General features: G+C 32.0%; 1 protein-coding gene across 1 annotated transcript in view; it reads left to right on the forward strand.

Annotated features, from left to right (window-relative positions):
• The window catches only part of LOC111625063 (TFIIA-alpha and beta-like factor), a 54372-nt gene that overhangs the window by 22366 nt on the left and 18050 nt on the right, over positions 1-13956 (forward strand). Inside the window, exons 3-4 of the mRNA XM_023368094.1 lie at positions 857-1007; positions 1384-1457. Of these exons, the coding sequence (XP_023223862.1) occupies positions 857-1007; positions 1384-1457 (225 nt within the window). The remainder of the gene's footprint in view (positions 1-856; positions 1008-1383; positions 1458-13956) is intronic.

The following is a 13956-nucleotide window of genomic DNA, read 5'->3' on the forward strand; positions in this document are numbered from 1 at the left end:
TCTCAGGATGGCGTAATGATTAAGAAATAAAATTTGGCATGGTATCTTGTGTATAAAGGGTATTGATGCTATTAAATTTTTGTGGTTAAAGGTCAAAGGAGTTTGTGTGTCCTATCTTGAGTAGGGTTGGACTTAAAGAGGGTTTTACTTATTAGCATTTAAAATTTTTTATAAAACTCATCTCTACCCTCAAAATTAAGGTTTTGCCATTTTATAATAATTAATAATGTAAAAAGTTTTTTAGTAAAATCTCATAACAGATGGTGCCATGAACTGTTTTAAATTTGTTTGCTGGGAAAGTTATGCAACTCATCACTGGATTTTTTAATTCAAAATTCTCAATCTTTGCATTTGAAACTAGTTCAAACATACCAATAAATAAATAAATTGACAGAGAAATGTCATAGAACACATAAAATTATAAATTTATAAAACTATAAGTATCATCAAATATTAGATTATTTTGTTTACAGTTGTGAGTAAATGTAAAATAAGAAAATTTGAATTATTTAATAATATTTTGTAGGAAAAGTGCATTTAGAAATATATAAATTAACAGCTAAGTAATACAGTAGCCCCTTGTTATACTGCGCTTGTCGAGAGATGAAGAAAAGGTGTGATATAACCAAGTACTAAAACTTCCGGGCTTTTACTAAAAAGATTATACATGCTATGGAATCTCTATCTTCTATTCTTTCATCAGCAAGTGTTTCTGATACTGAAGTTCTTCAATATTTTATTGTGATTTTTTTTAGACAATTTTGAGATACATTTATTTAGACCTTGTTCAGTTTCAAAACTTACAAAACTTCATAGTATTTATTATTTTTAACATATTTTAAAATACTTTTTATAGGTATGGGAAAAGAAGTTAATTGAGTCAAAAGCATTTGAACAAAGGGATTCGGATCCTGTTCTGAATTCTGGAAATGTTGTTACACAACAGTCTGTCATTCAACGACAATCTCAAGTACAACAACAAACAACAACTCAAATTAATCCTTCAGGTAAAATATTGAATACTATGGAGAATATTGCTATATATATTATTGGCAGATTCATCTTAAGTTATTAAAAAATTGATTTTAGAATACAAATTTGCTAAAATATAATATTAAATTTATATTTTAATATTACCTTTTTTTTTACCTTTAATTTATATAGTTTAAAATTAAAAGGGGTGATTTAGCCACCGTTGTTACTCAACTTAATTAATGTGCCTTTAATTAATTTGAGTAATGCTAGAAGGTTCTGGAAGAAAAGAATTGACTCAAAGCAGGACTTGAACCCACAGCTCCCTCTTATCGTGTGGTCATATTGTCAGTTACACGACCGCATGATAGTTTTAATTATAATTATTTTGAATAATGCAAACATTTCTAGTGTGGTTAGCAGTTATCCTTAGGCATGGAATTGCCAATGTTTGTAGGAAGGAAGATGAGATAGACATGAGTAGAGTAAATAATGGGGAGATGGTTACAAATGTGACAATTGATGCAAAAGACTAAGACGATATTGCCAGGCAAGGAGAAGGGCATCTTTATACTGTACCTGCTGTTAATACAGGACAGTCTAAAAATCATGCTACCATTTAAAAACTGTATAACTTTTTTTATATTTATTTATTTTTGAAAGAATGCTTCTGTAAATTGAAATATAAAATTTGGAATTTTTTGTCTAATCCTGATATAAAGCAAATGACCTCTATTTGATGCCTCACAAGTGCATCCTCTTTTAAGTGCATTTTCTATGACATGGATCAACATGTCAGCTCCCAGTGCACAAATTTCTGTTTGAGTGTTTTCTTTCAGGGTATTGCAGAGTTTGTTAATGTATACTGTAGAGTTTGTACACACAATTATTTGGTAGCCTCACAGGTATGAAGAAATTCATTGTGGTCTCTTGCCATATTTTGAAAACAAACAACATAATTCTATCATCTATTGGCTTTATTTCTTACACTAATTGCACTTTGTATGGGTACATGTGCAAATCCTTTTGAATTTACTGTAAGGATGTTCTGAGAATATCAAGCTCATAGAAACATCATCTAGTGGATATATTTTGTTGAATGCTTTGTTCAACATGTTTTCTGGAGTTTGCATGGAACATGATCTCCAAATTTGTGGCAAGTTGAACACAGAGCCCTGTTATTGGAAACAAATAAATTAGTCTTGCAAATATCAAATATGGTAGCTGTTTTATATATTTGCCAATAATTGCCAATTTAGAGAGCTGGTTCCTTACTTGATAATGGCTTCTGTATGCTCTTTGTGTGTGACTGTCCATTTTCAAAATAAAATTCTACAGTTTTGGTTTGTAGGGGCTGTGCTATATTTCTCCATAACAAATTTCCAAAGATTGTAATGTTAATATTTGAAACCAGAAACAAAAAAAAAATTTTTTTAATGAAAATTGATTTGAATTTTTTTTCAAATGGTGCTGTGACTTTTGGGCCACCATGTAAATGTATTATTCAAATTTCATCACTGTTAAGGCACATTAATTAAGCTTCAAAGTTAAATTTGGATTTTAAAAATGTTTTTGATTTGCTCTACGAGGGCTGTTCGGAAAGTTCGCGGCCTCACATAGAAAAACAAACAAAATAATGTTAAAACTTTTTTTATTTTTCAATGTAATCTCCTCTGTTAGCAATGTGCTTATTCCAGCAATGTTCTAGCTTTTTTATGCCATCACAATAGGTCGATTTGTCAAGGTATGCAAAATACTCGTTCACTTCAGAGATGACTTCATCATTTGAGTGGAATCTCTTTCCAGCCAAGAATTTTTTTAGGTTTGGAAAAAGGTGGAAGTCACTGGGGGCCAAATCAGGTGAGTACGGTGGATGTGGAACTAATTGGAAGCGAAGTTCGTTTATCTTTTGTTCAGTGATTCTGGCGGAATGTGCAGGTGCATTATCGTGGTGGAACAGAACTTTTTTCTTCTTCAAGTGTGGCCTCTTTTCTTCGATTTCTTTCTTCAGTTTTTCCAAAAGTTCACAGTAATAGACAGCATTAATGGTCTTTCCTCTTTCTAGGTAGTCAATAAAGATGATGCCTTTAGCATCCCAAAAAACCGAGGCCATCACTTTACCCGCTGATGGAACTGTCTTTGCCTTCTTTGGTGGTGGCGAACTGTGGTGTTTCCATTGCTTCGACTGTTCTTTTGTTTCAGGAGTGTAGTAATGGATCCACGTTTCGTCAGTAGTCACAAACCGACGCAAGAAATCCTGTGGGTTTTTCTGGTAGAAGTCCAAACACTCCTTTGACATCAAAGTGCGAACACGTTTTTGCTCGGCGGTCAGCAGATGCGGCACCCACCTTGCTGAGACCTTCGTCATACCCAAATCTTCGGTTAGGATGTGGTGCACTCGGTCGACAGAGATGCCTGTTGTCTCAGCTATCTCACGCGTTTTCAAACGGCGATCTGCTAATACCAAATCGTGAACTTTGTCGATGTTTTCTTCAGTGACAGCAGTTGACGGCCGTCCGCTGCGAGGGTCATCTTCCACACTTTCTCTGCCAGATTTAAAAAGGGCTGTCCATTTTTTCACAGTGGTGTACGAAGGAGCAGACTCTCCTAAAACTTCATCCATGTCAGCTTTGATTTGAGATGGGGTCAACCCTTTTTTCGTCAGGTATTTTATGACCGCACGAGTCTCCGTCTTCTCCATTTTCGACAAAGCATGTGCACACTGACTATCTGCTAAGCTGTCGTGGCAAAACTTTTTGACAAATCAAGCGGAAATTGGTATCGTATCTTTAGCAAAGATGGCTGAATTATTCCCGCCAAAAATTAAATTGATCGCAGCGCCGCATATAGGCAAGGCCGCGAACTTTCCGAACAGCCCTCGTATAATATATTTTTTGTTGTTATCTGAAGCAAAAGCACTTTTTTTTTCAATTGCTGTAAATATTTTTTTCTTCTTCAACAATCGATTTAAATTAATTAATCATCTACATTTTTGTGACACACACGGTATGAAATACATACTTTTTTAATGCTAATTTTTTTTTCTAGAGGAAATATTTCTTGTGCTCTAGTGTTTTAATCTATTGTATATACATTGATATCATAAGCTATCTATGTTTTCATGTATAGACTTTGTAAAATATTTTCTAAATGAAGTTTTTGTTTTATTAACTCAGATTTTTTTCAGATGGAATCTTTTTCAATTGAAATTATCATTTTTGGATATTGTCTTTGATATCTTCTTATTACCAGTATTATTTCTGCTTTAGACCTACATTCAGATTAGTTTTTATAATATCTTTTAACAGGTTTTTTTTTTATTGCTAGTTTTATGAAATAATTTTAAGACCACTCTAGGAATAAATTTGACTCTGAAAAAGTCTATACTGTTTTTTCCATCTTGTTTTTTTTTATTCAAAAGCAATAAATTCTACAACCTAAGTTTGACTATTTATAGGGTAACTTAAATTTGATATTAATAACTCAAAACATTTTTATAGACATGTCAAAAATCAGTTTATAATTAATTGTTTTAAAAATATCTATTCAAATTTACTATTTGCGATTCCACTCAAATCAATGTCTGCTGATGGCAAAAATTCTAATTAACACAAACAGGGTAGAAAGACAGTCTGTGTTTTAAGAATTTAGAATGACTGAAAATGCTTGTGAGATTTTCATGTACCACAATGTGTATTGACTAAGGCAATCCTCTACTTTTGTTCAATATACTATTTTGCACACATTTCGTACTTCAAATTTTATCCATATATATGGCAAAATGCACTTTCATGTAATGATTTTCCCTTTCTCTTGAACTGTTAGTCACTAGTCCCTCCCCGCCTCTCCGACATTAATCATGTCAATTTTCGGCATCATAGGTTCACTCTTGAGCAAGGACATCTTGAGTTAGTCTTCATGCATCTTGACAAATTTTTGACCATCATGGAAGAATGTGATCCCAAAGGAGAGTGTGTATCTCATGTATGAATGGTAATAGAAAAAGAAACAGTATATTATAGAACTCTTTATCAAGAAAAGAAAAAGAAGAGTAAAATTCAATTATCTCTTGACAAATTTATAAAGAAAACACCAGATACTAATCAATAAAAAAATAAATATTTTGAAAACTCTTTTTTGATGTTTTTTTTACATTGCTCTATTTTTGTGCATTTCAACTTTCATACACATTTCGGGAACCAATTAGATACGAAAGTAGAGGACCACTTTGTATGTGGAAAGATATCATGTTATTTTTGATCATTTTATTTTGAGAAGGGATTATATTCAAAAGCTAACAAGAATTTGTCAAATTTACAGAAATAGGAAATCCTACACAATAAAAGTTCTAATGATCTGGATTATTGCTTCATTTAAATTTAAATTTTTTGCAGAATGTGTCTTTTCTCTTTTTTTAAAGATGATCTAAAACTTATCTTTGATTCTAGAGAGAAAATCTTTTTTGAGCAGTGCTTTTTTTTAATTTCATTAGGCATAATTTAGGACTGGAATTTAATTCACAACAAAGAAATGATTTCAGTGCAATTCTTAATAAAAAAAAAGTTTAATATATAGTAATATAATCCAGCAAACAATTGCTGGATTATATTGGACTATATTACTATATTATTGTTTGGCTTTAATCTATTGGGTTTTAGATGTTTATATTTAGAAAAAATTTAGTGATACATATCTGGAAAAATTAATAACTGATTAAGTAAAAACCAAAATAACCTTAATAATATCTTAAAAGTCACAAACCATCTGCTTTGAACTAATAATTTTAATAGTCTCATATATAAGCATAAGTTCAGTAGCACAGAATCTCACGTGGGGACCTTTTAACAAAATGAAGTGCGGGAATTTCCCAATTTTTTTAATGTCTTGTAAATCAACAGTGCACTTTATTACAAAAAAAAAAAAAAATAGAATGGAATTGAATTACTAAATTTTCTTTATAAACCATACATCTGATTCTATCAGGTGGGGAATAAATGTAATTTTCATTCACTAATGGTTTTTTTTTTTTATTATATAAATTTATAGCTTACACATAAGACCTTATTTAACATCAATGTAAACAAACCTTCTGTGTTTCCATTTGCCATTTAAATTTATGCAGCACACTGAAGTTTGTTGGAATACCAATATTTTTGCATTGATAGACATTATCATTCACAATTACCACACTTAAGAAATTAGTCTATCATTACAATGTTCATACATTAAATTTTTTATAAAAGAAAAAAACTAGCCATTGTTGTCTATATTGATTTCTCTTATTACGTCTGTTTTATCTTAAATAATAACTTTGTCACTTCCTATATTTTCTAAATGAATAATAATTTTATTGTTAGAACCTGTTGTGTTTTATTTCATATTGTCTTTGAATCCATTTGCATCTTTTGTTGCTATTTTTATNTCTTGACAACTTTTTCTCTCAAAGATTATCTTGTTTCTCAGAGACAAGTGGATAATGAGTGGATAATTGTCTTTTGACCCATCTTTTGTCTTTTGCCTCGATTCTGTTTTATCCAATATGGACGACTGGATGCTACTCGTGCTGTACAATCGTATTAGAGAACGTTCTCTATCTCGAGAAAGAATATTTTGAGAGAGAAATTGCTTATTTTTTTCCAGTGCCTGCTCAGAAATGCTACTGATTTCATTTTTTTATTTTTTTAATCCTACATCAATTACTGAACTATTGAATATGATGTTAATCTTACTTAGATAGTTAAGGAGAAATTTGATGGTGTATTTCAAAAAATATCTAAGTACACATGCTTTTCTAACTTAGGTTATTAAAATTTTTATTTGTTAAGAGACAAATTGACATCACAATCTGTAAAAACGTTATAAAACAAAAAACATAACTTTGCCAAAATTATGTGCTTTATTTGAACATGTTCTTTCCTTGCCACATATAATTATGTACTCTGCATTTTTGAAAATTTTACAATTTTATTGGTTAAAATTCTATACTGTGTTGCACACACAGTTAACCTGAACATGTATAATCAACCTAGTAGAATCGTGACATCATCAATAAAGACAAGGCCATTAAAAGTGACCAGAATCACTGCTGTCTCTGAGAAACAAATTTTGTCTCTCATTTTGATGTAATTCATCCTTGAAAGAAGAGACAAGAGATAAGTGACCAGAATACAGCCCCTGCAGTAACTCCTCAATATGCTGTTCATCTACATCTCCTAGTCTTGCCGTATCAATAAGGTTGACAATTTGGTCAACCTAACAATATAGCAGTAGGCTCTTCTTTAACAGAATTGTCACTTTGATTGAAATTTTTTTTTTCCTAGGACATCTTTTAACTATTAGTAATTTCACAGATACAGATCAAAATAACATGTTTTTTGAAGGAACACAAATATTCCTTTTTTTAAAAGATTACTTCAAAAAATTTCTGGATGAAAATGATTTTTATCTTGATTACATAATTTATGATGTAATTATCTAACTCGCAGTCATTGAGACATTTAAATATCTTAGTTACAATAAATTAGTTTTTCAAAAATACTTTTTGAAAATACATCTAAAAATGATCATAGCTTTTGAAATTAACATTTTTTGAAAATTGTTTTAAATAAAAATTTTGTTACTTTTTTTTATTGAGAATACATAACATAGAAAAAGAAAAAAAATGGGTGTTTCATTTGAAATTCTAAAGTTACCTCCTTAAGGGAATGTAAGGAAATGTTTATGAAATAAATAAACCTCTCAAAAGTAAATAACTTTTATTCTGATTAATTTTTAATTGATTGATTGATTGGATACATATTTTACAAGATACTCAGGGACATTTTAAATGAACCGGTCTGTATAAAATTAAAACTTTATTGGTACCTTAGAAACTTTCCATATTATGATAGTACCCATAATATGGAAAGTTTAGTACTATGCCTACTAAAATAATGCCTATCAGTACATGTCAGAGCTTGATTGTGGTAGAATCGTAGCATACAGGCACTGTGGTTTATCATTCCACTCTGTTGATGCTTGTGTTGGATATATATTTGTATATTATTAGAAGAGAAATTAAATGTAGAACAAAAGAAAATAATTTTATTTTTTGCGAGTACAGTAAGATCCCACTTAATGTGGGGATGCGATATGTTTTTAGACGACAAAACAGCATTAAACAAAGTCATTTTAACATAGAGTAAATAGGGAAAGGGGAACATGCGACCAAAATTAAACAGATTTTACTTTAATTTTAGGTTATTTTTTATATTAATTTGCATAATAATATATGTTAAATAACACACAAACATATGCACACAGAAATGTAAAGTTCATTTTTTGTGATGAAGGTCTGGCTTTTCTGAAATTCTTGTGTTTTGCAATAAAGTCATGTAATTTCATTTGTCACTTTTTTCCTTTCCTTAAGCAAATGTCAGTAGCAAGAGATCACATCCAAAATGTCTTGTCTTGCTTTTGCACTTCTTTCAAAATCTGGATCATTCACTACAATTTGATCAACGATTTTGATTATTGTTACCAAACTTCCACTAAGGAAATCTGTAGAGAAATTCTTTGGGTCCTTCATTTTAAGAATCACTATTTTCCAGTTGTATATGAGTTCCTTGTTCTGCCAGTTCTTGAAGGTCATCATTGGTAAGGCTCTCATCAGAAACCTGGGGCTGTATTCTGGTCATCATCTCTCGTCTGTCACAAGCCGGTTGCTGATTGGCTAATCATTTGTTTATGTCACGAGAGAGCATTGCATCTCTCCAAATGTGATTCTTGACAACTTTTTCTCTCAAAGATTATCTTGTTTCTCAGAGACAAGTGGATAATGAGTGGATAATTGTCTTTTGACCCATCTTTTGTCTTTTGCCTCGATTCTGTTTTATCCAATATGGACGACTGGATGCTACTCGTGCTGTACAATCGTATTAGAGAACGTTCTCTATCTCGAGAAAGAATATTTTGAGAGAGAAATTGCTTATTTTTTTCCAGTGCCTGCTCAGAAATGCTACTGATTTCATTTTTTTATTTTTTTAATCCTACATCAATTACTGAACTATTGAATATGATGTTAATCTTACTTAGATAGTTAAGGAGAAATTTGATGGTGTATTTCAAAAAATATCTAAGTACACATGCTTTTCTAACTTAGGTTATTAAAATTTTTATTTGTTAAGAGACAAATTGACATCACAATCTGTAAAAACGTTATAAAACAAAAAACATAACTTTGCCAAAATTATGTGCTTTATTTGAACATGTTCTTTCCTTGCCACATATAATTATGTACTCTGCATTTTTGAAAATTTTACAATTTTATTGGTTAAAATTCTATACTGTGTTGCACACACAGTTAACCTGAACATGTATAATCAACCTAGTAGAATCGTGACATCATCAATAAAGACAAGGCCATTAAAAGTGACCAGAATCACTGCTGTCTCTGAGAAACAAATTTTGTCTCTCATTTTGATGTAATTCATCCTTGAAAGAAGAGACAAGAGATAAGTGACCAGAATACAGCCCCTGCAGTAACTCCTCAATATGCTGTTCATCTACATCTCCTAGTCTTGCCGTATCAATAAGGTTGACAATTTGGTCAACCTAACAATATAGCAGTAGGCTCTTCTCATTGAGAATTCTTGGATACCTTCAGCCATAACTTCTTCCACACTCTGTTCATGCATTTATCAGTTAATTCTTGCCAAACAAAGTCGATATTTCCTATGGCATCCATAATGTTATATTTTTTCCAAAAATGCACAAAACAAACAGATTTAAGGGTAGTACAGCTCTACGATGAATTGCCACCTTTCACTGATTGGTTCATGTTCGTAAATAATTGTATTATATATGAATCAATGAAATGACGCGATAATTTGAATCAGAATAAATTTTGAGCATTTTTTTTTAAGACTTCAAGCAACCCACATTATATCAAATCAGCATTAATCGAGGCAGCATTAAGCGGGGTCTTACTGTATAAGAAATTTATATGTGATTTTATATTGATGGATTAAAGTCAAGTTTCATATCATATCAAAAGCATACCAATAAAATGTGACTCTGATATGAGTGTACTTCATATCTGAAAACATCTCATAAATAAGAACAAGCTTTTTCATTATTCTTATGGTCAAAGTTTGTACCTTGTTCTAATATATCTCAATTACTTTACTCATGTTTCCCAAAAAATGTTAAAATGCTATAAAACATCTATTTACCTATCAACTAATGATTCTACAGCCATCTTTTAATCTTCATGTCCATCTTCCAGGAGGAATGGGCAACATATAAGAGGGATACTCATCCATTTATCAGATTTCTCCAGACACTCCTGTCTCTGCATATCTCTTTCACCTTTGCTACCTTTATCTCTCTCAAAGCACAATATAAAGGGAGCTTCATATAAAGTACATACATAATGAAAAAGAAAAAATCTGAGTTGGCCCATTTTTACTCACTCTGACTCCTCTAGTAATGAATTTGCTTTTGACTCTGACTTCAAGGCCCTGTTTCCAAGTACACTCTTTTTAGTAATTCCTTCTCATTCATTTTCTCAACAAATCTATGTAAATCAAACTTGCTCACTCTTTGTATGATGTTCTCTTTCACATCATATTTCTTGATATTCTCATTCCTCAAACAATCACTTCACACATTCTCTTCAAATATTTCATTTCACATGCAGTGTTGGAACTTCTATGATGCTTCTGCCATATCCATATACATCAACACAGGAACCATAACAATTCTGTATACTGTCATTCTGACTTTTTTTTTTGACATATTTTGTTGTATAAATGTACTCATAACTTTTACAACCTGTGCTTCAACATTTGCTCTTCTTTTAGTCGAAACAACTATGCTGCCATTTTTCTGAAACATGCTTCCCAGATACACAAATTCATCCATTTGTTCCATACATTTCCCCATTTATCTGAATTGCACATTCTATTTGCTTTTTCTCACACTCAAACACAACCATCTTTGTCTTACTGACATTCACAGGCAAGTTAAATTCTTCATGTACTTCAACCAACTTTGGCACAAGGGTCTGCAGTTCTTTCTCAGTGTCTACTAATAGCACTGTATTGTACACATACAGCAATTAACACATGCTCTCATTCACAGTTCTCACTCCACTCTTAGATACTGTGTTTCTCATACATTCATCTGTGTACACATTCAATTACCATGGAGACATCTTACACCCTCTTTAATGTCTTCTGTGAAATTTGCATGAAAAGTACAACATGCTGGGATATTTAAATGATTAGCATTTCAATGCATGCTCGCAAAGCAGGTAGGAGTAAGGCCACTTACAGTCTGTATAAAAGGAAAGATTATAAAGCTGGTTTCTCATACAGAAATTACATTTGTACGTTGGTTTGTTGTGTAAAGGTTTTGTTATGCTTTGTGTAAGAAGTAATGCCTACCATTATATGTCAGAGCTTGACCGTGGTAGAAGTGTAGTGTAGTGTACAGGCACTGCGGTTTATCATCCCACTCTATTGCTGCTTGCATTGGTCATGATCTCATGACTGTCACGAGAATATGGAATTGATGGATCCAGGAGGGCCATACAGAACACCATGTGGGATCTCAGCAGCCCCTGTTCAGTAACACCCGAGAGGACAAACATCTTTTCCACATAGCCTTGCAGGATTGTACAATTACATCACATACCCTGAGTTGGGAATTTTGGTCATTTTCAGAACAACAAGTGTTTGCACAGACAGTGCAGCAACATCTGCAGCACCACAAATTAACAGCACAATGATCATTGCTGCAGCTTCCCTTGATTCTGCAGCAGAGACAGATATGCCTACAATGGTGCATTCAACAACGAATATGGATGCAGGTGTAGCATCACATCGTCTTTTCAGATGAAGCCTGGTTCTGTGTACAGCATCATGATGGCCATATCCATGTGTGGAGGCACCGAGAGGAATGATCATTGCCAGTTTGCATTCATCATTTTGCCATCCCAATACCTGGAGTGATGGTATGAGATGCCAATGGGTACACATCCCAGTCACCTCTTGTTTGTTTAGCTGGTATTTGGACAGCTATCATTACATTTCTGATGTGTTAAGGTCCATTGCTGTGTGCTATCTTCAAGACTTCCATCATGCTTCCTTTCAATAGGACAATGCATGACTGCATGTTATCTATGCTGTTCTGACCTTTCTGAATGCAGAGGGTGTTCAACTGTTGCCCTAGGCAGCACATTCTTCAGATCTGTCACCAATTGATGATTGAGAATGTCTGGTCAGTGGTCGCTGAGAAACTGGCACATCACCCTCGCCAGCCAGTATGATAGATGAACTCTGGCATAGGGTTGAAATTGCATGGACTGCTGTACCCATACCTGCCATCCAAACACTATTCAACTCGATGCCCTGGGTACTGATTTCTGCAAGCTCTGTACCTCAAAATTACCTGCCAATCATATCTTCCATTATAATGTATGTGTACAATAAATATGATTCTGCAGTTTGCTTTCCTTTCTGGTGTAGCATTTTTAATGGGCAGCAGTGTAAATGGGTAAAATATAGAAGAAAGAAATTTGTATTTGAACATTGATGCTAATTGGATGAAAAGTTACACTAAGATGGAGGCATTTGATTTGAATGAAACTCTATTAATGCAAACTGGATGATGAAATGATGGTAATAAGTGATTACAATATAAAGGAACAATTTTCTCTGGAACAATAGTACAGTTTTGAACAAGACTAGTATCTTGCAGTACCTCCTCTTGCCTGTATACATGTGATAAGATCGATCGTGGAAGTATACAGGCATCTTATGCTATCTTGCATACGGGCTTGTGTATGGTACCAAGAAAATATAAAAACAGAACTGAGTGTATTTATTTAGTAAATATAATTTTTTTTAAATTATAATATGCATTTGTATAATAAATTTATTTCCAAGACATATTTTGTTTTGATATAAACAAAAGAAATATGATAATTTTTAACAGATTAAGCTTGCTTTTATTTTCTTTCAAAACTTCTCAATAGTAACTAACAGTTGAGTTTAAAAGCCAAAAAGTTAAGAGAATATGCTCATATAAACATGTAAAACCTGATAGTTATATGTTAAAGCCAAACAATTGCCAAATTATATAGGACTATATTACTACTACTATTATTAATTAAATGCTAGGCAATTTGGCACTAGAAGTAGGTGTTAGTCAATATCTCTTGCTAAATTTAATAATTATAATTAAATTAATATTTTAATAATTAATTTAGAAGGTTCTGGAAGAAGAAAATCAGCCCAAAATTACTTAGAATGTAGCCTGATATAATCTGGCAATCATTTGGCGAGAATATGCTCTTAGAAAACATAAAGAATAGCAAATATTAGGATGCTGTTTTTGACTATTAGTTGATTAAAGATGAAGAGAAACCTTTTCTGACATTGCTAATGCTAGGTTTATAAAATAACTCTAAAAATTGTGTGAAAGATGAAATACATTTTATTTAGGATACATTGTAAGACTTTTCCAGAAACATCTAAAGAAAAAAAAATCAAAAACATTAGTCCTCAAAGCCAGAAAAAAACACACCTTTGTTTGAAGAGGCCTTCAGATACAGTGGAATAGGATTTTAATTGTTTTGCCCTATCCAGAATGATGCCGATTAGAATCTTAGAAGAGTTGACAATTGCTATTAATAATTAATAAAAGAAATGAAGGTTCATGTATCTGAGTCTAGACACTGGGAAATTCTCATTACAAATAGCATTTGAACACTTATGTCAGTAACAGAATGTGTTTCTCTTAATTTAGTATTTTATTTAAATATTTAAAACATTACAAATAAGCAATTATTTAGAAAAAATATTTTCTGTTTGAATTTACATCTCTAAAGTAAACTGTTTTGATTTCAAAAATATCAGTCCAAATAAATAAGACAATAAGTTTTAACAGATTAAAATATTACATTTGTTTACAAATTTATTACTGAATAGTTTTCTCTAT

The sequence above is a fragment of the Centruroides sculpturatus genome, unplaced genomic scaffold (genome assembly GCF_000671375.1).
Source record: "Centruroides sculpturatus isolate CEXI.00-Female unplaced genomic scaffold, Cexi_2.0 scaffold40, whole genome shotgun sequence".
In the NCBI taxonomy this organism is placed as follows: Eukaryota; Metazoa; Arthropoda; class Arachnida; order Scorpiones; family Buthidae; genus Centruroides; species Centruroides sculpturatus.